The sequence below is a fragment of the Corythoichthys intestinalis genome, chromosome 8 (genome assembly GCF_030265065.1).
Source record: "Corythoichthys intestinalis isolate RoL2023-P3 chromosome 8, ASM3026506v1, whole genome shotgun sequence".
Classification (NCBI taxonomy): Eukaryota; Metazoa; Chordata; class Actinopteri; order Syngnathiformes; family Syngnathidae; genus Corythoichthys; species Corythoichthys intestinalis.
In genome coordinates this window covers 24,880,489-24,907,207 of record NC_080402.1, presented here as the reverse complement: position 1 = coordinate 24,907,207, position 26,719 = coordinate 24,880,489, and the positions used below count along the sequence as shown (strand labels likewise).

At 38.7% G+C, this 26,719-nt stretch overlaps 1 protein-coding gene across 6 annotated transcripts in view; it reads left to right on the top strand.

The window, feature by feature from the left end:
• The window catches only part of tbc1d1 (TBC1 (tre-2/USP6, BUB2, cdc16) domain family, member 1), a 105,949-nt gene that overhangs the window by 4,536 nt on the left and 74,694 nt on the right, over positions 1 to 26,719 (top strand). For 5 of the 6 annotated variants that reach the window (XM_057842834.1, XM_057842833.1, XM_057842831.1 and 2 more), the window contains exon 2: positions 1,196 to 1,647. In XM_057842834.1, coding sequence (XP_057698817.1) covers positions 1,204 to 1,647 — 444 coding nt within the window. In that variant the 5' untranslated portion in view covers positions 1,196 to 1,203. Of the gene's footprint in view, positions 1 to 1,195; positions 1,648 to 21,943; positions 22,510 to 26,719 lie in introns of those variants that run through there. The other variant, XM_057842835.1, reaches the window with a different exon arrangement.

Here is a 26,719-nt window from a genome sequence, read left to right as displayed (position 1 = left end):
GTGACTCAAACTTAACCGGAAATGACCTTGAAATGCCCTCAAACGAACAGGTACCTGAACCTGTTAATGCCCCGAAAATCAGACCGAATGACTGTGAATGCTCTGGTTTCGAATGAACGAACGTTCCCAGTCTAAATGGATTGGGCGTCGAGCACCGTCAATGCAGCCTTAGGGTTAACTGAGACACTATTATGATGGAAGATTTTGGTAGCAACTTGTTCGTTCATTTTTATTTTTATTTTACACACATTGACACCTTTTTTAAAACGATTTCTCTATTCTTGGCAGGAGCATATCGATAACCTTTTGGGATACAAAGTATCACGTTATATCACCATTTCGATATTTTGTCACACCCCTACTGATGACTGCACCCTCCTCCCACCACACAGATGCATACTCACACAACCCCGCCGACAGAAATGCAAATAGACCGCCTCCTCCGCCCCCTTTGAAGAGGGGGATATTAAAAGTTTTTTTCCAGCCAGCACAAGCCACTGTAAGTAATGTAAAAAGACGTCAATGTTGAGGAGGTGGGGGAAACACAACAAATTTTTCTACTAAAAGTCTGACCTTCATCAGAGTTAGCATAGCATGAATCTGTTTGAACTCGCTAACTTGCAAAACAATTGCAGTCAGGCCAGCCTCCACAAGGAACAACTAAATCAAGCTAGCCGTCCCTCATTTGGATCATTGTTTGCATTTATGTGCATTACCGTAATTCATCGCGGTGGCTTCAGAGTTTCATTGATTTATTTTCCCCAAATCACTTTAATATTACAGTAGTTTAGTCTGAGTGTAGGGGTGCTCCAGTGTCTCCCAGAATTGGACCCATGTTTTGATTGATCCTTGTATCTTTGATAAGGGACTTGCACTTCAAAATGTTTAGTAGTTTTTGCAAACAAAGGTTTGATTTCAATCGAACGTTGTATCACCTGAACCAATACACATGAAAGTTAATACAAGTCAATGGAGATTTTTCTTGCATTTATAATTTAGTCTATCAATTACTTAGATTCATATTCGTGAGAAATATAGCCCTGACCCCCGTTCACCCAATCTGTTTGGTCTTATTAATGTCCCGTCCCCAGCAAAAAGTGCACATGCAGGTAATGCTGTTATATTGTCCCTACTAATGTTGAGACCAAACCTATACCCTTGCATGGATGTTATTCTCCCATTTCATGTTTTGCAGAAGGTGCCATGGAGGGCCTTTATTTTGAAGTGAAACCCACAAGAGAGACATCGCGAAGTTCTCATTCAACGTTCGAGCAACATGGCGATAAAATGGAGGACGCAGCAGAAGTGGAGGAGGTGCAATACAAGTTGACGTTAATCGGCTCTATCACTGTCCACCGTATGACAACAATGGCGATGCTACCCTGGGTGGTGGCTGAAGTCAGTAGGTCACAGGAGCCCAGTACCAATGTGTCCCTATACGTGTCTCCATCGTGGGTCCGGTGTGTATGCATGCGGGCTGAGGGGCTGCTTTGGGACCCCCTTACGCACACGGTGCTGTTCGAGTGCCAACCTCACCAGGTCAGCAAGCTCATTCACAACAGCCAGGAGCCCAGCAGCTTTGGATGCCTGCTCAGAGACACTCCATGCTGTGCCTGCTATGTGTTCAAGTGCCAGGATAGCACAAAGGTAATTGGAGAATGATAGTTTTATTGTCTTTTTTTTCTGATCATAAATATTCTCTTAGTTTCCGAGCAATACTGTATCTTGTTAAACTAGTATGAAACACAACACGTATTAAGAAGGCAAGGGCATAAGTTTGGTCTCAACATTTGTAGGGATGATATAACAGCATAACATGCATGTACACCTTTTCCTGAGGACAGCACATTAATAAGACCAAACAGACTGGGTGAACGGGGGTCAGGGCTACATTTCTTACACATATGAACCTAATTGATTGATAGGCTAAATGATCAATGCAAAATAAATCTATATGGACTTACAGTGGTATGAAAAAGTATCTGAACCTTTTAAAATTTCTGACATTTCTGCATGAAATCGCCATCAAATATGGACTGATCTTTGTCAAAATCACACAGATGAAAAAACAATGTCTGTTTTAACTAAAACCACCCAAACGTTTATAGGTTTTCATATTTTAATGAGGATAGTATGCAAACCACCCAAACGTTTATAGGTTTTCATATATTAATGAGGATAGTATGCAAACGATGACAAAAGGGGAAAAATAAGTAAGTGAGCCATCAGATTTAATATTTTGTGCCCCCCTTTTGGCAGCAATAACTTCAACCAGACGCTCCCTGTAACTGCAGATCAGTCTGGCAAATCGATCAAGACTAATCTTGGCCTATTCTTTTCTACAAAACTGCTGTAGTTCGCCCGGATTCTGAGGATGTCTGGCATGAATCGCTGTCTTTAGGTCATGCCACAGCATCTCAATGGGGTTCAAGTCTGGACTTTGACTTGGCCACTCCAGAATGTGTATTTTGTTCTTCTAAAACCATTCTGAAGTTTATTTACTTCTGTGTTTTGGATCATTGTCTTGTTGCAGCATCCATCCTCTTTTTAGCTTCAACTGTCTGACAGACGGCCTCAGGTTTTCCTGCAAAACATCCTGATAAACATTTGAATTCAGTCTTCCATTAATGATTGCAAGTTTATTCAGGCCCCGAGGCAGCAAAACAGCCCCAAATCATGATGCTCCCTCCACCATGCTTCACGGTGGGGATGAGGTGTTAATGTTGTGAGCTATTCCATTTTCCCTCCACACATGACGTTGTGTGTTACTCCCAAACAATTCAACGTTGGTTTCATCAGTCCACAAAGTATTTTGCCAAAACCTCTGTGGAGTGTCCAAGTGCCTTTTTGCAAACATTAAGCGAGCAATAATATTCTTTTTTTAGACAGCAGTGGCTTCATCCGTGAAGTCCTCCCATGAACACCATTTTTGGCCATACAGTAGTATTACATATAGTTGATGTGTGCACAGATATTGGACTGTGCCAGTGATTTGTATAAGTCTTTAGCAGACACTCTGGGGTTCTTTTTTAACTCTATGAGTATTCTGCGCTAAACTCTTGGCGTCACCTTTGGTGGACGGCCACCCCTTGGGAGAGAAGCAACAGTGCCAAACTCTCTCCATTTGTAGACAACTTCTCTCACTGTCGATTAATGAGCATCCAGACTTTTACAGATAGTTTTGTGTCCTTTCCCAGCTTTATACAAATCACCAATCCTTGATCGCAGGTCTTTAGACAGCTCTTTTGACCGAGCCATGATACACATCAGACAAGTCTTCTCATCAAGACAATTCTTACCCGGTGTGTGTTTTACAGTGGGCAGGGCAGCTTTTAAACCACTCATCAGTGATTGGGCACGCACCTGACTTAAAATGTTTGGTAAAATTGGTTTCAATTGCTCTTTAAGTCTCCTTAGGCAGAGGGTACACTGACTTATTTTTCTCCTTTTTGTCATAGTTTGGATGCTGCCTCATTAAATTATGAAAACCTATAAATGTTTAGGTGGTTTTAGTTAAAGCAGACACTGTACTTTCATCTGTGTGATTTTGACAAAGATCACATCACATTTGATGGTGATTTTATGCAGAAATGTGAGAAATTCTAAAAGGTTCAGATACTTTTTTATACCACTATATACTGTACTAACTTTCATGTGTATTGGCTCCGGTGATACACCTTTCGATTCAAACCTTAGTTTTAAAAAACTACGAAAGAGACATTTTGAAAACTTACACAATAAATGACTGGATTTTATTAGCAAATTTAAATTACAGTATTTGAAAATAAAATTATATGAACATAAACATTAAATACAAGGGTTGTTCCGATCATGTTTTTTTGCTCCCGATCCGTTCCCGATCGTTTTAGTTTGAGTATCTGCCGATCCCAATATTTCCCGATCCGATTGCTTTATTTTTTTGCTCCCGATTCAATTCCAATCATTCCTGATAATTTTTCCCGATCATATACATTTTGGCAATGCATTAAGAAAAAAAGGATTTAAAACTCGGACGAATATATACATTCAACATACAGTACATAAGTACTGTATTTGTTTATTATGACAATAAATCCTCAAGATGGTATTTACATTATTAACATTCTTTCTGTGAGAGGGATCCACGGATAGAAAGACTTGTAATTCTTAAAGGATAAATGTGACTTTGTATATTGTGACTAAATATTGCCATCTAGTGTATTTGTTGAGCTTCCAGTAAATGATACTGCAGCCATTAAACTTCTGCCCAAATGCATGATGGGAAGTGCAACCATGACTGTGCGTAGGGCTACCAATTGATATACCTTCTCTGCGTTGGGAAAGAACATAGGGTGTTAAGAAAATGATCATCCACTACCTTTCAACCCCACATTCCCACGTTATATTTAATTGCTGAGAGAGATATTGTAAATCTTTAGCCACATAAAAATTGGCTCCCAAGGCTGTCAAAATTCTCTCTACTCATTATACGCAGCCTTTTAGCGCTATCTACAGGTAAAGCGGCGTCTTTATAGATTGAACGCGACAATGCGTGAGTGGGTCGTGCAGCGCATGCGTTAATTACTTAATGTGATTAATTAAAAAAAAATAATTACCGCCGTTAACGCAACAAATTTGATAGCCCTACTTTAAGCCAAAACTACTCTGGATGAGTGTAAGACATTTTGTCTGTAACGTTAAATTCAATTAGAAAAACGATTTAAACAAAAAATATATATATATATTAAAAAAAAGGCATGTCCGATATTTTTTTGCCGATTCCGATACTTTGAAAATGACGGGATCGGGATGCCGATCGATCAGGACATCTTTATTAAATACCAACTTATTAATAATCTCATAACTATCCAGAAATGCAAAAAATAAGCATATGTCTTAAGACCACTCAACATTGTCTAAATAAAGAAATTAAATATAACTGTAAAAAAATCTTAGGGTGTAACAAAAATAGATAAAAATAGAGCCTTCCTTCAGGTAAAACGCTACTGCTTTTGTCATCAAGCACAGCAAAACTCAACAAAAATTAAACTTTTTACCTTGACTATGATTAACGTATAATTATCTGAAAAAATGTCTGCATAGGCTGCAAATAAAAATATTCTTAAATACCGGTAAATAATGTAGAAAATAAACATACATTTTAAATAAATGCTAGTCATCAGTCAATCAAATGATTGAGGGGAAATTTTAGTGAAAAGTGGTGAAATGCAAGTCTGAACATCATGAAAATAATTCACTTAATAATGGTAGGGTCAATTCTATCCTTACAACATATGGGAAGACCATCTAAATTATCTATATAACTGAAAAAATAAGGTTGCACATTCAGCATGCTGAAAAGTTTGTAGTGTTATGTCCCTACCGTCCTCATGCAAACCTATGCCCTTGTAAGAAGGTGTCAGCCAGCATAGATGTGACCTGTGTGGTGCACTGTAAACACAAGTGTTTATATATAAACAGTGTCATAACTCACTAGAATAGGAAAATCTTTGGATGTTTTAAACGAAACAACCAAAATGCGATTGAATCTACAATCTTGGAGTTATAGATTATTTATTTATTTATTTATTTACTATTTAGTTGCTCTCTTCGCATGCAGAGGACTTTCGTGTGATGTCCCACAGGTGTCTGTTCTCAGAGAGTTCTCTTTCAATACCTAAAAAATGGTTCAGTCCTGGTGTTTGCGTGGGAGTTCTGTGACTATTTCAGTTTCTTTCCACTTTCAAAAATATGCTTAAGAGGTCAACTGAAGACTCAAAATCATCCAGATCTAAACATTAATCTGTATTTTGGCCTGTGCCCAACGACTAACTGTCAAGCCATCCAGAGTGATGTCCAAATAAGGGAGAAAATGAGTGGACAATATGATTTACGCCTTAGTCAGCACTGTTTACAACCTCAATTCCAATGAAGTTGGAACGTTGCGTAAAACATAAATCATAGGGGTCCAGGGCCGCACCGTAGGGGGCCTATTTCCAAAAACTTAAAATTCAAATATTTTCAAAATGAAAGCTATTAGCGACCTAAAACCAAAACAGGCACCTCCTTTTGGCATACAGTGCCTTGCAAAAGTATTCAGCCCCCTTGAATCTTGCAACCTTTCGCCACATTTCAGGCTTCAAACATAAAGATATGAAATTTAATTTTTTTGTCAAGAATCAACAACAAGTGGGACACAATCGTGAAGTGGAACAACATTTATTGGATAATTTAAACTTTTTTAACAAATAAAAAACTGAAAAGGGGCGTGCAATATTATTCGGCCCCTTTACTTTCAGTGCAGCAAACTCACTCCAGAAGTTCAGTGAGGATCTCTGAATGATCCAATGTTGTCCTAAATGACCGATGATGATAAATAGAATCCACCTGTGTGTAATCAAGTCTCCGTATAAATGCACCTGCTCTGTGATAGTCTCAGGGTTCTGTTTAAAGTGCAGAGAGCATTATGAAAACCAAGGAACACACCAGGCAGGTCCGAGATACTGTTGTGGAGAAGTTTAAAGCCGGATTTGGATACAAAAACATTTCCCAAGCTTTAAACATCTCAAGGAGCACTGTGCAAGCCATCATATTGAAATGGAAGGAGCATCAGACCACTGCAAATCTACCACGACCCGGCCGTCCTTCCAAACTTTCTTCTCAAACAAGGAGAAAACTGATCAGAGATGCAGCCAAGAGGCCCATGATCACTCTGGATGAACTGCAGAGATCTACAGCTGAGGTGGGAGAGTCTGTCCATAGGACAACAATCAGTCGTACACTGCACAAATCTGGCCTTTATGGAAGAGTGGCAAGAAGAAAGCCATTTCTCAAAGATATCCATAAAAAATCTGGTTTAAAGTTTGCCACAAGCCACCTGGGAGACACACCAAACATGTGGAAGAAGGTGCTCTGGTCAGATGAAACCAAAATTGAACTTTTTGGCCACAATGCAAAACGATATGTTTGGCGTAAAAGCAACACAGCTCATCACCCTGAACACACCATCCCCACTGTCAAACATGGTGGTGGCAGCATCATTGTTTGGGCCTGCTTTTCTTCAGCAGGGACAGGGAAGATGGTTAAAATTGACGGGAAGATGGATGCAGCCAAATACAGGAACATTCTGGAAGAAAACCTGTTGGTATCTGCACAAGACCTGAGACTGGGACGGAGATTTATCTTCCAACAGGACAATGATCCAAAACATAAAGCCAAATCTACAATGGAATGGTTCAAAAATAAACGTATCCAGGTGTTAGAATGGCCAAGTCAAAGTCCAGACCTGAATCCAATCGAGAATCTGTGGAAAGAGCTGAAGACTGCTGTTTTCTCGATGTGCAAAACTGATAGAAACATACCCCAAGCGACTTGCAGCTGTAATTGGAGCAAAAGGTGGCGCTACAAAGTATTAACGCAAGGGGGCTGAATAATATTGCACACCCCACTTTTCAGTTTTTTATTTGTTAAAAACTTGTTGTTGATTCTTGACAAAAAATTAAAATTTTATATCTTTATGTTTGAAACCTGAAATGTGGCGAAAGGTTGCAAGGTTCAAGGGGGCCGAATACTTTTGCAAGGCACTGTATATGAGTCTCCTTGAGCAGCGGCATCAAAAAATTAAAAGTCGTTCCCTGATAAAATCCCGATTATTTGTTATATAAGTATAACAAAACTTAAAGCGGAAATGTGAAGTAAGGTTGGCCAACCATGTTTTTGAATAATATCAAAGGCTAAACAGTTATAAGCATATTTTCGTTTTTTTTTTTTTTTAACGCAACCCTTCCAGATTCTTTGTTTAACCCATAGCAACGCCCTTGACAACGAAAATGCTTTTCTCGGCAATCTTCGGAAATTACGTCACACCTAGAAGTGTGAGGGAAGTCCGCCATAGAACAGTATTGTTTGTTGCATTGCTTCTCGGTAAGATGCCACGGCGGTGTGTGGCGATGTTTTGTTCTCACTCAAACGAAAAGTTGTATGAGTGGCCAAAGGATAGCAGGGCACGTAAATGGACATCTTTCGTTCGCACAAAGCGAATGAATTTCACGCCATCATCGAGTAGTGTTCTCTGCTGCAAACACTTCAAAGATGCCTACTTCCTTAACCAGTCTGCTTATGATCAAGGATTTGCCAAAAAGTAAGTGTGATTTTTGGATAGATGACTAATGACTTTGTCAAAGCAGAGCTGCCAACTGTTGTGGAATGAACAGTATAAGCTAGCAACGTTAGCAGAAAGTTAACTCGTGGCAATCCCTGATCATAGTTGTTGTTGCGTTCGCTAGGTTAAGCGTGTTTAAATTGTGCGTCATCTACGATCTTGTCCGAAAGGGGTAATCCACTGTCAATCGGGAAAGGGGTGTGGATGTGCATATAAGCAGGTCGGCGTCGCGGTAATTCACAGTCACGTTGCAGTAAGAGACACACACCGCCGGTAAGTTTGTGCACATTTATTTGTATTTGTATTATGTATTTCCACCTTCACGCTTCAAGCATTACATTGCATTTGTACGGTTCGGCGTTTCTTTCACAGTGATCGCTTGATAGCCTTCTAGTTTGTGTTTTACGAGAGCCACTGACAGGTGACAACAACATGCGTGTTGCTGGCAGAGAATCAGCCAGCGCGGGTCACGCAGTGAATCATGGGAAATGTAGTCTCGGGACAACACTGAAATGGTGCTTTGTAATCTGTTCGCTTGTGTGAAAAAACTACATTTCCTCACGCCATTAGACGCCACTTCCTGCCGAGAGCCCCGAGCTGTGTTCGTACTGTTAGCTCCATGTGTTAATACAGAAACAAAGTTGTCAGCACGTCGTGTGTTCGATACATTTGTAAACAAAAAGCTCATAACAAGAGACTATGCACGACCCGTTTAAGAGACGCTGGTTTAGTAGGAGGCAAGGAGGAGATCAGCGAGAAACAAAACTTTGCGGTCGAATGTGGCGGCAGTCCGCTATTATTTTGTTTTCTTATTGCTGCCACAATAAAGTGGAGAAAGCCATCAACGACTCATCTCCTTATTTCCCCCCAATGTTTTTATATTATTATTTTATATGCACGAGAGCTGCAGGATCTGCCAAAATGAACATGAAGTCTGATTATTATTATTATTTTTTTAACAATGTCATCAGATAGACAAAAACATAAAATTATGTGCAAATGCCTGCATCTTCAAATCATGAAAATAATAACAGCCTATATTTTACCAATCTTGTAATCTCGATGGGTCTTGTATCCATTCCATGTCAGGTAGTCTAGGCACATTGTTTGCATCCTGATTAGCGTCCGGCTAATACATGTTAGGTCCAACATAAAATTCCAACCTCCTCTTCTTCCTCCAACTCTTCAAAAACTTGGATCTCCTCCCTTACGCTCGATCTATCGCTTATATCGCTGTTTGAATCATTGTTTGAAGGGCTTTGTATGGCGGCCGTATGTATGGAGCTGCCATCGATGTTCCCGATGTGACGTATCACTTCCGGGTTCGTCCCCTTTCAGGCTCGAACTTCGGAAACGCGATTATTTTGTCAAATATATAACATATCAATTATTTTTTCATGCTTTATTTGTTGGACAATGTTTAATTACTTTAATTGTGACCCTATTTGGCATGTGAAGAAATTAGATTACATTTCTGCTTTAAAATGGCCATGAAATTGTCAGATTTTACACTATATGCACAAAAATCCCCAAATGCAGAGATAATCACCTATATTTTCAGGATCAATAGCAATATTTAACATTAAGGGTGTGACAAAATATGGAAATGGTGATATATCATGATACTTTGTATCCCAAAAGGTTATCGATATGCTCCTGTCAAGAATCGAGATATCATTTTAAAAAGGTGTCAATTAACAAAAAAAAAAAAAAAAAAAAAAGGCTGCCATTGGTGGTGCTCGACGCCCAATCCATTTAGACTGGGAACGTTCGTTCATTCAAAACCAGAGCATTCACAGTCATTCGGTCCGATTTTCGGGGCATTTACAGGTCACTTGCTTTTCATTTTAGCGCATTTACAGGTCATTTCCTCTTGAGTTTGAGTTTCATTTGGGTGATTCCTAGGTCACTTCCTGTTCTGTAACGCAAAATAAACAGCAAGTTGACCCCTAAAATACCCCAAAATCAACAGGAAGTAACTGAAAATCAGAAGGTCAATGACCTTAAATGACCCAAAATTACTCATTGCCTTGCACTGGCTGCCACTGACGTCCATAGACGTTCAATCCATTTGAAGTGGGAGGGATGGCAGGGAATTCGCTGCCACCCTCCCAGTTCAAATGGATTGGACGTCTACTAGTGATAAACTCATTCCAATTCACAGCAGAAGCTTGTTTTTCTGTTCATTAGCTTTTTGTAGAATATCCTAGAATGATTTCCTGACCAATGTATCGCAAATCGTTGTATCGCTATATCGACAGATTATCGTTATCGTGAGCTTTGTATCGCAAATCGTATCGTATCATGAGGTACCAAGAGGTTCCCACTCCTATTTAACATACAGTATCATCTAAGTTTTTTTTTTTCAAAGTTTTCAACAGCTCACTCAATTTTCACATCAGAAACTTAATACTTAAGAAAAGCATGCAGAATCATCTTAATTTTACTCAACAAAAGCAAATTTTGCATTTTTCTATACACAATCACAACTTATTTAGGTTGAATTCCGATGTCACTTTTTCTTCAACAAGTCTTGCCGGCTAACTGGCCCTCGTTGTTATTAGATTGATATGTTACATAAAAATAAAACACGTAAAAGCCGATTTTTTTTTGTATGTACGTAGAAATGTCTAAATTACTAGTTTTTTGCCAAAAAACGGGCAGTTGGCTGAAAATTAGCTGATTATTTGAATGTAAAGTCACACAATTGTGTATGGATACAAAATCCAACATGGCGCCCATCACAAAACAAAGCTTTTTAAGTTGGAAATTCTTGTGAGTAAATGCGTAAATCCCAGAATTTCTATTGATATGAATGTAAAACTGTTGGGTCTAAAACAACTTCTTCAATTTAGCTGTTGACCCAGAGCGAGGTGACAAAGGCAGGACACAAGGAGGCAGGAGTCAGAGAGTAGACTTTTACCAAGCTGCAGTTTGGGGAGAGGTCTGAGATCGGGCAACGTGACTAAGAACGTCTCATCGAAGTCTCTCTCAGAGCTCCCCGCGCTGCTGACTTTTATTGAGGGCTTGTTGCTGGGCAGAACATAGTTACAGCGCTGTTGTCCAACGTGGCAGTTTCGATCAGGCAAGTTCCTTATTCTAGTCATTGATTAAATTAACAGTCACACTCATTGATTAAATTAACAGTTACACTCTTGAGCGAGCAAGATAACTTTGTTTTGAACACACATTTGCACTCGAAGTAGCTTGGTGGAAAAGTACTGAGACGTGTGATGAATCAACATATGTTTGTGTATCTATTTATCATCAGAATGTGAGCAATTGCCGGTAATAAAAATGTAAGCACATGATTATGGGCTGTAACTGTATTCTTCATAATAGCTTGGGAGAGCTTGTATAAACCGCAGAGTATAATGGTCATACAATCAAGCATATCTTACAAAACAGTCTAGATTCTTGGTTAAAAGCAGAAAACCGGGCAGTTATCATTCATTTTACATAAATATTCTGTTCCATTCATTTCATTTTTTTCACAATGTTTCAAAGTGCATGCATGGTTCTTTTTTATATTATGATTACCTCGAATCCTTGACCTGGCCTGACTGCTGTACGCACCAAAACTTTCATCATGTTTCCACCTAAATACTGCGTTAGAACGCAGCGTGGTTTGAGTTTATCGCAATGAAAGCTCCCTGAACGCTCTGCCTGGCCCGTCCCGCTACGGGAAGCCGTGGCGCAATGTCTGTAGGCAGAGGCTTAGCAAGGGTCCCCGGGGGCCCCAGGCAAAAAGCAACATGGGGCCCTTTTGAGTCACGTGACACACATACATACTCGCGCAGTATAATGAACACAAAGGTGAGGGGGGGTGAGTGCACGCTGTGTGCACGTGCGGTCATCTTGGCCATAAAAGTGGCGAAAACTAAGCACACATTTTAACAGGTGGCTGTCCTCTGCCCGAAATGCTTGCTCCCAGAATACTCAGTGCTTGCGACGTAGGACAATAACAGGACTGGTTGCTATGGGAACGTACGCATACCCAAGGAACCTTGCTAAAAGGAATAATAAAATTGCTAACAAAAAATCATTTAGGATTATTTTAGATGGATGTATGATATATTTTTCTTATAGAGTATTCGACGAAGAATACAATAGACTCATTAATAGACTTTTTGGGAAAAATTCACCATTTCTTTAAGTAGTCACATGAATAATGAGGTAGCCTGTGTAGGCCTGTCGCGATAACAAATTTTAGTATGCGATAAATTATCTCATAAATTATTGCGATATGCGATATTATTGCCCCCCCGCTAATTTTTTTTTAAAACCAATTTACAATAACAGTGAGAATACAGTATATATTAATAGATCAAGTACACCCATTTAAACGCGATAAGAAATCACAACTAAAAACAATAGACCATGCTTCTTAAGTAAAAGACAACAATATTAATACCGCACAGAAACACAGAATAAATAAAATGTGTTTTTCAAGAAAAAAAAATACAATTACAGTTAATAACTTAAGCATTTAGGCAAATGAAAACTTTTCCCCTCATAGCTTCTGCAATGGTGTTCCATAGGGATGCAACGATACAGTTAAGTCACTGTTCGGTACGAATTTTCGATACGGGGCACACGATTTTCGATCTGATTTAATACATTTAATGCTCTGGGAAAAAAAATAACAAATGTATTTTTTGTTTCGTTTTTTTTTTTTTTTTGCAAACAAGCAAAAATTAAATTGCCATCATATAAACATGCATTTTAGTGCATAATATCTATGTGCTTACTTCTTACTGATCTGAAGAAATTTAGTATAAAAGTGCTGAGAACAATCTTTACTGTTTGTAAAGTGAGGCGGGGCACACTGTTGATTGCTACAGCTCTCTTAGCAACTAGGTTTACTACATGAGCAAAACATCCTATTTGTGGTCCAAACCCATCTGTGTCACGTACTGAATTAACAATATTTGCAGCATTATCTATAGTCACTGGTATGGATTGATTTGGCCTTCTTAACTTCCATTCAGTCATGGCGGTTTATAATTCATCGATGTAGTATATGGACTACGTGTCCCATAATCACTCTGGGCTCACGTAGCCAATGGCATGGAACGTAGCACATCTAGTTTGCTATTTCATGATATCTAGTGTGTGCGCGCTTTAAAAAAGTTAGCAAACGCCACAGAAGTCACATCTGCTCATTACTGCACAACACCAGCATATGACAATCGACTTTCATAAACAGGACGAGTTTGAAGCACAGCGCTCTTAATTTGCCACTCAAATATCCGGTGCTGTGCCGAAAAATAGCCGCCCCGCGTGAAATGTCACCCCTGACGGGAGCGCCCACACGTCAACAACACCGCCACGCCGGAGATGGTCCGCAGTCACTCCGGAGCAATGGCGCGGCCGGTATACGTTGAACAATAGGATATAATGGGAACGATTGACTCCGGCGCTATTTTTTGCCGGACCTGGAACGAAGATGCATTTTGCGCAGTTGGTAACAAGGAATCCGAACTTTTAACAGCGGGTCTGCCGCACGCGCGCACTCACGTGCACGCGACGCGATAAATCGCAGCGGAAAAATTACCGCCTTCATTTTTATTTATCGTGTGATAAATGGAATTATTGCATATTGCGACAGGCTTAAGCCTGTGAAAATCAACGTAGAACAACTCGGGAAGGACTTTCCAGAGAGTACTTGGTGAGTCACTCTTTAAACAATCATGTGGTATTAAAAGCTGATTGGACTTTCTTAAACATGTATATTCTACGTGACATGGTTAGTGCTGATTGGGATTGATAACAGAATCGTTAGATAATCTGCCAAATGATTCCATGGTATTGAAACACTCCCTACACTTGTTGCTGCGACAGTACAGTAAAGCTGGTGTGCTAAATCTGTTGGCCCTCTAGGGGCCCCTGCTGGCTGGGAGCCCTAGGCAATTGCCTGGTTTGCCTAATGGGACGTGACGCCTCTGTCTGTAGGAGCTGTCTCGTTAACTGTTAGTGAAGTCTATGCATCATTGCCTTTTCATTCCTGGGTCACTTCTTGTTCTGTAACCCAAAATCAAAAAGAACTGACCCATAAAATGCCCCCAAATTAACAGGAAGTGACTGAAAATCAACAGGACCTGAAATGGCCCAAAATGACCTGGTTGCCTGACATTGGCTGCCACTGACAGCCATAGAAGTGTGAGGGGCCCGTTAGAAGTGGGAGGGGTTAATTTGCTGCCACCCTTGCAGTTCAAATGGAGTGGACGTATACTAGTGAAAAACTTAGAGCAGAAGGATGAAGATAGCTTGTTTTTTTGTTGAGTGTGTTCCTAACCAATGTATCGATAATTGTTGTATCGCCACATCGTGAGACCATCGTTATCATGAGCTTTGTATGGCAAATTGTATCGTATCGTGAGGTGCCAAGAGGTTCCCACCCGTAGTAGGTACTAGAGTGCCCGGACTCATTGAAAATGTGTGGCGCACTATGAAGTGTAAAATATCTAGTGCTGCAACGATTAATCGATTAACTTGAGTAATTCCATTAGAAAAAAATTTGAATTAAATTTTGCTGCTTCGAGGATTTGTTTGATGAAAGTGGCGTTGTAATGGTTTGTTTTGAAAGTGTTTGCATTTAGTTTTATTGATTTGGGTGGATACACTGCCCTCTAGTGGCAACAGTTAATATGACATAACTCATTTCACATGGCTGTATCCGGCTGCTCCCTGTTAAGCAGGGGTGAAAGTGAATAGAATTTCTTGCCGGAACTCCCTGGCGTGAAGGTCGCCACGGAGCGACATTTTTTTTTTTTTTTTTTTGGGGGGGGGGGGGGTGTCAAAACTACTGAAATGCAAAGAAAACTGTATTGGTCAGTTATTTGTATAACACATAAAAAAAAAAAAAAACTGAGTTTCATTCAAAATTGTATTTTTTCAATGACTTGCAAAATAAAAGTTAACAAAAACAGCTACAACCTCCATCTCCTAATTTTTATTTTCCCTCATTTCCTCACATACTAAATTCCAAATCTCAATTTTAACTACTTAAGAACATAGGATGTATATTAAAATTGAAGATAAATGTAAACATTTACTTTTTGTTGTTGTTTTTTTTTAATAATAAAGATATAAGTAACATACATTCCGAAAAATAAGTACAAATGACTTATATATACTTATACTTACTTATGACTTATTATGCAGAGGGAAATGGAATATATTTTGAAGATCGCGCAAACATCGACTTTTTTAAATAATAAGGAAATTAATCAGTAGTCTAACATAAATGAACAAATATAAGTCCAAAGTGCACATTGACAGCTAAGATGTTCTGAACCTCCCCTTCAGAGCAAATAAAACTAAATATGATAAATAAGCCACCTTAACTGTTTCCTTGCTTTTAAAGATTTGATCCATTTTCTGTTGGATTGCCCTTGTTTTTTTTTTTTTTGCTGTTTCAGAAAACATGCACATTTGAACCAATCAGAGCTAACTATCTCTGGTGATCACATGTCAGTATGTCAGCTAATTGAACGGATAAATGAGTCCAGGCATTTTGCTTTGCTGCGTGTATTCGCACATTGATATGACTCGTCATCGTCACACTCAGATAACTGCAGCAGCTGGGGAAACCTCCATGCTGACCGTGGAATAAAATAAATAGTAAATATCGGTGGAAACGGATTACGCTACACAAGCACTTTATTATGCTTGTTGTTAACACTTGTGTATGTAAATCTGATGTTTGTAGATTGTTTTCTACTTGAAGATGAAATGCATGTGTGGCAGCTTTGTATTTTTAAAATATTTTTTACATAGCGTTTTGACAGTTGCCGTCATATTTTCGGAATCAAAGCACCGTATACTGGAACAGCGTTCCGGCCCTGGATCTTATACCGGAACTGCGTTCCGGCCCTGAATCTTTTACCGGAACTGCGTTCCTGACCGTTCCCGCCAACTTTCACCCCTGCTGTTAAGACCAACATAGGCATAAGTTTTTGTTTGAGCAATTTTTTTTAATGCATTCATAATTTAGTTTATAGGTATATCTAGCTGTTTTTTGTGGGAATTTGTGTTTGAACATTTGTTCAGAGCACTGTAAAAAAAAAAAAAATAAATAAAAAAAGTTTGCATTTTATAGCCTTGAAGCTATTGTTCTTTTATTGTACTTAGATCCTCATTTAATTATTTTTTATACCGTTTGTGGCTCAGTTCAGGTATTTTGATTTTTTTTTTCAATGTTCCTTTTTAGATTACACAATTATTCGAACTAACTAGTTCATCATTTAATCGACTACTAAAATAATCAATAGCTGCAGCCCTAAAAATATCACAAGAGACCCCGGACTGTTGAACAGCTGAAGCTGTACATCAAGCAAGACTTGAAAAGAATCTCCTCAGTTCCCAAACGTTTATTGAATGTTTTTTTTTTTTTTTTTTTTTTTTAAAGAAAAGGCTATGTAACACAGTGGTAAACACGATCTTGTCTTAGCTCTTTTAGAAAATGTTGCAGCCATAAAATTCTAAGTTAATGTTTATTTGCTTAGAACAGTGAGGTTTATCAGTTTGAACATTACATATCTTGTCTTTGTAGTGTATTGAATTGAATATAGCTTGAATATAATTTGTAAATCACCCTTCTCTATTTTTAATTTTATGTTTAACAACGTTCCAACTTCACTGGAATTGGGTTTGTGCTTAGTGAATTTTTTTTTTTTTAAATTATTGGCTTTTGCCTGTGTTGGAATTGCATTTTGTGTTGATATTTGTCTTGTATAATTCACTGCAGTGGTCCTTAGTGTGAACTCAGACGTGTGTACCAAGCAGGATGGCAGGACTCTGTTACTATGGAGACGATTTCCTGTAGCCCTGCGGCATTTATGATCTGTTTGTTGTGTAGTTTGGTCGTGTGTGGGTGGAGGGAGTCTGTAGACCACCTGTCGCTCAACTTTGTCACAGTAACTCTGCCACACTTGCTTTGCTTTTGGTCACATGCAAACACTTTACACTTTTACCTAAAGAACGTAGCATTATATTGAATAGAATGTTTTCTTCCATTGTTTAGTAATTTCCTATTCATTTAATTATTTGACATGGGAAGTAATGGAACTCGATCATATAATGTCTTTGAGAGTCAAATTGTTCCAATCATCAAAGTCCCGCTATCATGTCAGTGGGTCGCTTGCTGAATTAATAAATAAAGATTGGACTTTACTGACCCATAATCAGCAGTTTTTGATCATAAAATAAAACAAGGTAGCCCAGTAGGGCCAACAATGCCATTAACTTCGACGAGTTGAAGAGGTTTGTTTACAGATCTTCCCCATTCATTTTTTGGCAATATTTTAACATTTTGGTGATCAGCTTCTTAGCTATTTTTCTAAGCATTCCAATTCACTAACATTGCAATTTTTAACATCAATTTAAAATCAATTTTTACCTTTCAAAAAGTCGTTACTTTTTGAAATGTGAAAAACTGCACATATAATAATGAAAAATACTGTGCAAGACTGCTCTTACAGTGTGTGAATGTACTCGAGATGATGAACAGAGTACACCACACTCAACAATATATCCCCTGCAATGACGACCTGTTGCTGCTATCCTTTAGTGGTACACACACACAAAAATCCCAGCAACACCTCCTTCTGTGAGTTACCTTTTCCATGCTTACTGAGTTGAGGTGTATTGTGACAGTATATGATCTGGTTTGGAAAGTCAAGTATTTTTGGTTCAGAATTTTATAAGGGTTTTCTAATAACCGCTAGATGTCACTATTACTTGTGGTTACAGGAATTCTTATCTTTGATTTTAATTTGCAGACAAGTTATAGCAATCTAACCAAGGACGTAGGTTTGGTCTCATTATTGGTAGGGACGATATAACAGCATAACTTGCATGTACATTTTTTGCTAGGATCAGGACATCAATAAGACCAAATAGATTGGGTGAAGGGGGTCAGGGCTACATTTCTCACGAATATGAATCTAATTAATGGATCGGCTAAATGATCAATGCAAAATAAATCTGTATTGACTTTCACACTGCAAATTTATAACGTCTTAGTCTGATCATTTTTCTTAAATCTAGCGGAATAATTTCCTCCATCTTGTTTCCTCCATCTAGTAAACAGATTAATGGGTCATATTATTCAATTTACTTTAAGTAAATATTACAATTTCTTCTTATTAAACCCATACATCTAAAAATTGGTCATTTTTCACCTTAATCAAAAAAGAAAAAAAAAAAAAAGGTTTCAGATAATGTTTAGAACAATATTCTTGAATTAAGAACATTTAAAAAAAAAATCTTTTTTTGCTTAAAATAAGTGTGTTTAGATTATTTTCAGATAGCTATATTTCTCATTTCAAGAAATCTAAGAGTAAAATTTACTCGAAGCACTACCAGATAATTTAACTTATTTTTCGTAAATTTACACTGAAAACAAAGAATTTAACTAGTTTTAAGTAGGTATGTTTTTGGAGTGCATATGTATTGGTTCAGGTGATACATCATTCGATTCAAACCTTTGTTTTCAAAAACTACCAATTAAACATTTTGGAAACTTCCAGAATAAATGTCTGGATTTAATTAGCAAATTAAAATTGCAAAATTTGAACATAAATTATATGCAATCATACACAAGAAACACAAATCATGTTAATCATCTCTTAACTATCCAGAATGCAAAAAATAAGCATTTGTCTTAAGACCACTCAGTATTGTCTAAATAAATTGAATGTAACAAAAAAATTCTTAGGGAATATAAGGAAAAAAATGGAGCCTTCTTTCAGATGAAACACTGCTGCTTTTGGGGGGGGGGGGGGGGGGTCAAGTCATCAGCCAATCAAACGTGAGTTTGAGGGGAAAAAATTGGACTGGCACATTCAGCAAGTGAAAGGGGGTCAATGTAAGTCTGAACATAAAGTAATTCACTTAATAATGGCAGGTTCAATTCTATCCTTACAATATACGGGAATATAATCTAAATTATATAACTTAAGTCATTATATAATGCAAATAAGGTTGCTTAAAAGTTGGTGGGGACAATTTGAACACCCTGAAAAGTTGGTAGTGTTTTGTCCCTACTGTCCCTATGCAAACATACGCCCTTGAATCTAAGTTTGATTTAATGTTCTTAGAAATACATTGCTGTCTTTCATACAGTATATGTTTCCCATCTTTATGTTTTCTTACCACTATGACACTAGACATATCAGTTTGCTAAATGCATAGATTATGTTGTATATTGACTTGCATGACTCTGGAGGCACCCTATTGGTTTCCATTCCATTGTTGCCAAACAAGCTTTCCTTCTCAATTTAGAGTCATCAGTGAATTTAACACGCATGCTACTGGAATGAGGGGGAAGGCCGAAGAAAATTCACACCAGCATGGGTAGAGATAGAGAATATGGCTTCTACAAATAGCAATATTTTTTATTTTTGTAGAATCCAAATTTACGTATTTCAGCTTTAGTGTATAACTTCAAGTTTTGTTTTAAGTATAAGGATCCTCATTTTCTTGAAGGCTTAGGGTCGGGTGCCAACGGGCTTACACTCACAAGGGATTCACACGATTACTGGGTTCTAGATCACAGTGCTGATTTGTGTACACTCTACCCCTCCCAATCACTTGGCTTATAGTCTCCCCCACCCCCTCCCCTTCTTTCCCTGGTCAACAGCCCCCCCCCCCATTGTGTCAACCGGGAATACATCTAGCTGACGATAGCACCAACATATTAATTAGGCTCGAGCGTTTACGTCACAGCAGCACGGGATCATGCGAGATTTGCGACAACGCAGCCATTTTGGAAGCACGTCTGCATCACAGGACATTTAAACTTAATGGCAAATACAATTCAACTACGAGTGCCAAAGATGGAAAAAAGTAAGGAAAACTTGCCAGTTTGATACAGAGACAAACTTGTTACCACGGCGAAGGACAGATATGTGAGCAATTTTAAGGATGTGAACAATGTTGACCCTTACGAGCAAGCCGAACACAAATGGAATAAAGATGTCGACAAGCTTCCACCACTACACGAAACTGACATCGTGCTGTATTTAGTGTTTGGTGTAAGTTACTACACTCATCAGCAATTCCAAAACTACAAATCGCTACAAAGCTACGAACAGTTTTGCTGCGGATGGGTGCAGGATCTGCACATTATGACCATAGCAAACGGCAACACCATCTTTCTAGCAAAGGTAGGCAATGTGTGTTTACATTAGTCTGTGACCACGGATGTACAAATTTTTTGTTGCAGAAAATGTAGCCTGTGTACAAATTCTTTGCCACTCTCTCACATCAAAATATTACAGCTTTTTCATTTAGCAACGACAGGAATTATGTCTTATGAAGACAATGCACATGTATGCATGCTAGTTGTTTAGCTGTAGCTATAGCTAACAACAGGCCGACTTAGGGCATAAAGTTACCGAAATTTGCGTAAACAAACGAAATTAACTTACCGGAGTGGAAGTGCATTGAGCAAACTCTGTGTGTAACTGGAGAATCAAACGTTATGCCCTTCCTCCTGATCGAGGCCACCCATGCCATTCTTCGACGTTTGGTAAGTTCAGATATGACCTTTCCCTTGCCTTTTCTCCATGTAGGGATCCGAAAGAAACTCAATGGTGTTCCGTCGAGCTGTACATTCTCCTTTCTATTCGATCGGTTGTTGCAATTCTTTACCGCACAATAATTTCCAACCATTTTTAAAGAGCGACCTGTGTTGAAATGCCTCACTTTTTATGTTTACCGCTTCCATAATGGCGATAGCGGCGGAAACCTCGCGAGTGCCACGTCATACGCTCGAGCCTAATAGTTAGTGTAGGCGTTCAATGTATTTCCTGTTGTTGCTTTTCTTTTCTTTCTTTTATTGTGTTTCTTTTTTTCTGTTCCCCCATAACCCCTTCCTTTTCGCTGCTTTGTCATAATAAATGAGGTATGTTGAATGATCACAATGGGAGTATGTCATACTCTCAATGTGAAACATTAAAACTGTTCAGACCAACCGAACACTTAGAATTCCATTCTCCGTGTCAAACAGCTGAACAGGACAAGTTTAAAAATAAATAAATAAAAATAAAAATATAATAAATACTGTAATTATAATTGTGTGCGAGTACAACATCTGCAGGCTGGCAACCACTTCAGGGTGTCCCCCACCTACTGCTCATAGTTAGCTTGGATATGGTCACCACCTGACACCTTGCTTGGTACTAGGTCACATTGAATTAGGCGTTATTTCTAAAAAAAGGGCGTGAAACCGAAGCTTATTGGACCTTTTACTTTTTAAATGTGTTTGTGTGTCTTTGCTCCGTTTAGCTGCGGGAATTGCGTTGTAATACCCGAGCGCTTTTATTTCCGAAAGAAAAATTTAACACACACTGTAGGTGAAATAGAACACTGTCTTTGTAGTAGCCTAGTAGTAGTATGGAAACTATCCAGCATGCGTGTGTACTGCCATAGTGCACGCCTTGTATGGAGAAAACATGCAGGCATGAAAAATTTGGACCGAAACGGCCATTTTTGGATGAGAAAAACCAAAAAAGATCCTCAGCAAACCCTGCAGCGAGTGGCTTCCAGCGACCATGGGTACAACATAGTACAATAAGTAGATAGACTGGGGAAAACAATTTGACCTAGAACAAAAGTCATTGCAATTTTGGAGGCAGCATGCCAATTTTAGTTTTAATCAAAACTAAATACAAATCCAATTCAACAGAATTTTTTAAGGTCAAATTGTCCCCAATGTTTTTTTTTGTTTTGCTTTTTTTTTCGGAAATCTCTCAAATCAAGGCAGGACATCTACTTCCATTATTTCTAAAAAAAATGGATTTAAAAAAAAGAAATGTGTAACACAAGTTGTATGAACTCAATGAGCATCAAGCAACTGTAAATAGTTGTTCTCTTGAAAGTACTGTACAATCAGCAGGGGATTGTTCCCTCCTGATTGGGTGTGTCGTACACAGGAAATGTTTTACGCTCATTCCCTAGTGTGACTGCACGATGAAGTCCACCGCTTCAACCAATTTAACTAACCGTCTTGATTTTTGTGTTAGCCGGAGTTAAGACGGAAGTAGCTCCGCTATATGTACAAAATAAAATTCCTAAAAAGTAATGTGGGTGTAAGTGTCGGCGTTCTGGTTTTACTTTGAAAGGGACAAAACGGATAATGCGCTGAATCACACTTTTTAGTGTATGACCGTCAAATCTCAAACTCCTTGGAGTTCGGGAGCCAGATTAATTTGACAATGAAATAATACTCGAGCGGAATTTTGTTGCCTGCGAATAAATCAACAAGAGACACTGTGCATGCCAGGTTTATGGCAGATGTGATGAAAGCCCGACTCCAGCGATTCAACTTGTTCAACTCCAGACAGGGACCCAACAAAGATGTAAGTGGAGCTCTGGGAAGTTTTTGTTTAAACTTTATGGGACAGGACGAAGTGGACGCTTCAGCTAACAGTAGCCGACACGGTTTGTTCGCATTGAATGACCCGGTTTGACATGTAGGTCGAGTTTGGGATCGTTTATGTTTGAAAATGAACGATATAAAATTTAGCGGCGTGACTGCTAAATGCTCACTACCAGTCCTGTTACGCAGTCCGATGAAAGTTGTTTTCATTTGGAATATTAGCATGATAGCTAATTTATCATCATTTGGTTAGCTGCCATGAGCAAACGATCATTAAGCAGTCTTGAGAATTTTTCATTTCCAGTTTGCGTTACTAGAGGTGGCCAAGATAGCCAAAGTACTGTTACAGATAGTTATCTATTTGAAAAAAAGGTATTAGTGGAAGCATTGATTTAGATATTTATGTTGAAGTCAAATTAATAATAAAAATATTAATAGGGGTGTGACAAAATATCGAAATGGTGATGTTATCGATATGCTCCTGACAAGAATCAAGATATCATTTTAAAAAGGTGTCAATGTTAAAAAAAAAATAAAAAAAAAAAAGGAACCATCAAGTTGCTACCAAAATTTCCCACCGTAATAGTCTGTCAGTTAACTCTAACGCTGCCATTGACAGTGCTTGATGCCCAATCCATTTAGACTGGGAACGTTAGTTCATTCAAAACCAGAACATTCATAATTCACATTCGGTCAGGGGTAGGGATGTCCCGATCCTGGTTTTTTCACTTCCGATCCGATACCGATATTGTTTTGCACTTCCGATCCGATACCGATACTGGCCGATACCGACCTATCTGAGCATGTGTTAAAGTTTAAAGTTATTTAGCCTCCTTACTTAGTTGTCAGACTCATGTTGAAAAAGGTTTTAGTACTCGTGATAACAACTAGCCAGCTGAATTAGGTGAGTTTGAATAACACACAATGGTTGGTAACGAGAAACTGACCTGTTTATTCAGTGACAAGCACAAAACATTATAAATAACAAACAGAAATGGCATAGTCAGTAAAACGTGCAAATAATATTGTAAACTGTCTTAAAAAAGCAAAACACACCAACAACCTCAGTGGAAAATCCCACAAATCCCCCAAGCTATTAGATGCTTTTAATGTTTCGTGCATTAGTTACAAAAATTGTATAAAAAGCCTCTCAGGATTCAAATAAACGACTATTTTATCGAGTATCAAGTTAACATTTTAAAACAGTAAATAAAATACTCAAGTCCCCATTCTGTATCAGCAGCTTTAAACTACAAATAATTCATTTAATTTTGCGAATCAACTGTTAAAGTTGTTAAAATTGCTCCCGTTATTCCATAATTTCCCTTCAGTTTCGACATGTGAAAGTTTTAAAACTGTTTTGAAGATAGATTGAAGTCAAGATTTTGCCGATTTAGGAGTATTTTAGATAAAAAGTTAATTAGGTTCGCTTGGAAGGTTCACAACAGCCTACTAGGGAAGTCTTCTGCTTTAAGATGGTGGCGGTTTTCTAACGCATCTGATTTTCAATACTTCAGTGTTGCTAACACAGTCGAGTCTGTCGTGTAGCATCTTGTTCTATATACATATGATATCTATTATTTCCAGTAAAATGACGTTGACGTAGTTTGTAGCGGCTATCAGCAGCAGTCCGGTATTCTTGTGTTTTTTATCCAGCGGCATGAGTTGAGCTAAAGCCGTGAGTTGAGCATTGGCATTACCCGGGTCTAAGACAAGTTATGTTTACTTTCGGGCAATGCGGTCAGTTTCTCATTGCGTCCCGAAGACCGCGCTGTGTATTAGTTCCGCTTTACTTGACATATTTCAATAATCGGAATTTGGATGTTTGTGAATCGTTCTCGAATCTTCCACGGCCGAATCGCGTGTTGGATGGTGCGTAATGTAAATGTAGTGTGTTGAAGGTGTGCCGTAAAATGCTGACCAGATTTTAGGGAAACCGAAGCAAAAACTGGAATGGATTATGTAAACTGGTGCGCTGGAAAACCCGGACCGGACTTAAAAAAAAAAAAAAAAAACTGGATCGGAAGTCTGGATCGGAATTTTTCCCGTGTTCCGATCCGATACCGATGCGCATTTTTTTGCCCATATCGGCGTCCGATCCGATCCAAATATCGGATCGGGACATCTCTAGTCAGGGGCGGACTGGGACAAAAGGCAGCCCTGGACTTTGACTTAGCCCAGCCCACAAGAATCGCTGTACGAAGGGAAACAAAGACCCTCTCGGGGGCTCCGGGGGCATGCCCCCCGGGAGAATTTTTTTTTTTTTTTACATTTTATCGTAAAATGCATCGATTTCGTGCACTTTGAGAGAAAAATGAAGAAAATGTGTCTAGACTGTGACTGTCTGACTTGGGGTGCTCAAAGTACTGCAAGGCTGAACTGGAGTTGGATTCATAATCTTCTGCCCTAGCTCTATGATCAACCTGAATAAACAAATGAAATAATTTATTTTTTAAAGCAAGTTTTATGTATCCAATTGATTATAATAGCACCTATTCCGTGTCTATAAAATGACTTCATTGTTTATGCCATAATTAATCTTGCCACACAAATAATAAATTTCAATGAAAATACAATAAACATTTCAAGACAATTCCTGTATACATAACCTTCATTGGAAAGTATTACCCAGAAAACAAAGCAATATATATCATATTAATTTAACTACCTAAACTTTAAAGTAGTAAAACCTTTCATTTTATTAATATTTTGTTATATTTCTTCTGAATTAATATTTCTGCCGCGTGTGCATATGTTGTTTTACAGCAAAAATATTTTTTCTTAGGAGCGTGATAGTAGGACTAGCATAATGTAACTTGACACGATTGCAAACGGGTACATGGACTAACTGTCACTAACCCTTTAATTGTCATTTATTTCATTTAAAATGTAGCTACCTGGTGGATAACAATTGCCAGTATACCGAGCAAGTAACCCTCTTCATCCCTACTTACTTGTTGCCTGGCACGGCCGACTGTTCTCCCTGTATTTTTCAAACACTGAGAGAATAGCTGGAACAGCGGTGAGTCTGGAGTGCCAGGCTAACTTACTAGCCCGACGCTTGTCTGGGGAACTTCCACCAGCTTATCATTACCCCCTCCCTCTTCTTTCTCTCTCCCTGCACCGGCTGCACGTCAGAGCGACTGCCGCTCCCACTCTCACCATCATCGCTGGGGGCTGTTGTTACCCGACGTGGCCGTTGCAGCCCAACTGCTGCTTGCGAAAATATTTGTCAACTTATAACATTTAATGCTTTGCGTTTCAGTTTCTTTAATTTTTTTCTCCCTAACCTTCTCCGCGCCACCCTTCTTTTTTACATTTTTGCCCCCACCATCCATATTGTGCATTGACGCTCGTCGCTATTTTGCTTCCACAAGGAACCAATGAAGGCTACTCTGTGCTTTCTTCGTTCTTCTATCAGATTGGCGGTGAACAGCCAGGCGCATTGCTGCCACCTGTCGGATTGGATGCGAACTGTAGATAATCAGAGGATAGGGGGGATAAAAACAGTGATGTATAATGAATGGCGGCCGCCGGTGTAGGCGCCTACAACTGGGAGGGTGGCAGCGAATGAACGTTCGTTCATTCGCTGCCATCCCTCCCACTTCAAAATGGATTGGACGTCTACTAGTGATAAACTCATTCCAATTCACAGCAGAAACTTTTTTTCTGTTTATTAGTTGTTTGTAGAAAATCCTAGAATGATTTCCTGACCAATGTATCGCCATATATTCATATCATCGTTATCGTGAGCTTTGTATCGCAAATCGTATCGTGAGGTACCAAGAGGTACCCACTCCTAAATATAACTGTGGGATGTATTTATGTCAAAAATAGTAAACAAGGTTTCTTAATTAGTTTAAATTTGTACAAAAATATCTCACTTGACTTTACCTCCATGTACTTCTTACTTACTGACATGATAAAGGTTAAGAAATGGGCTTAATTTGAGTTTGAAATATAAAGCAGGCAACTGTAAAAAAAAATTTGGTTGGGCGCTCGTATTATCACTATTCGCACTAAAGCTTGGTTCCTAACGATAGCGAATACCGAGGGTTTACTGGACTATTTAATAGGGATGTCCCGATTGCATATTTTTGCTAGATAAAAAAAATAATAATTCGTGACCGAAAGCCGCTACCAATAATGCCCAGTTGCTACAAACTACGCCCACATAATGCTAAGGTACA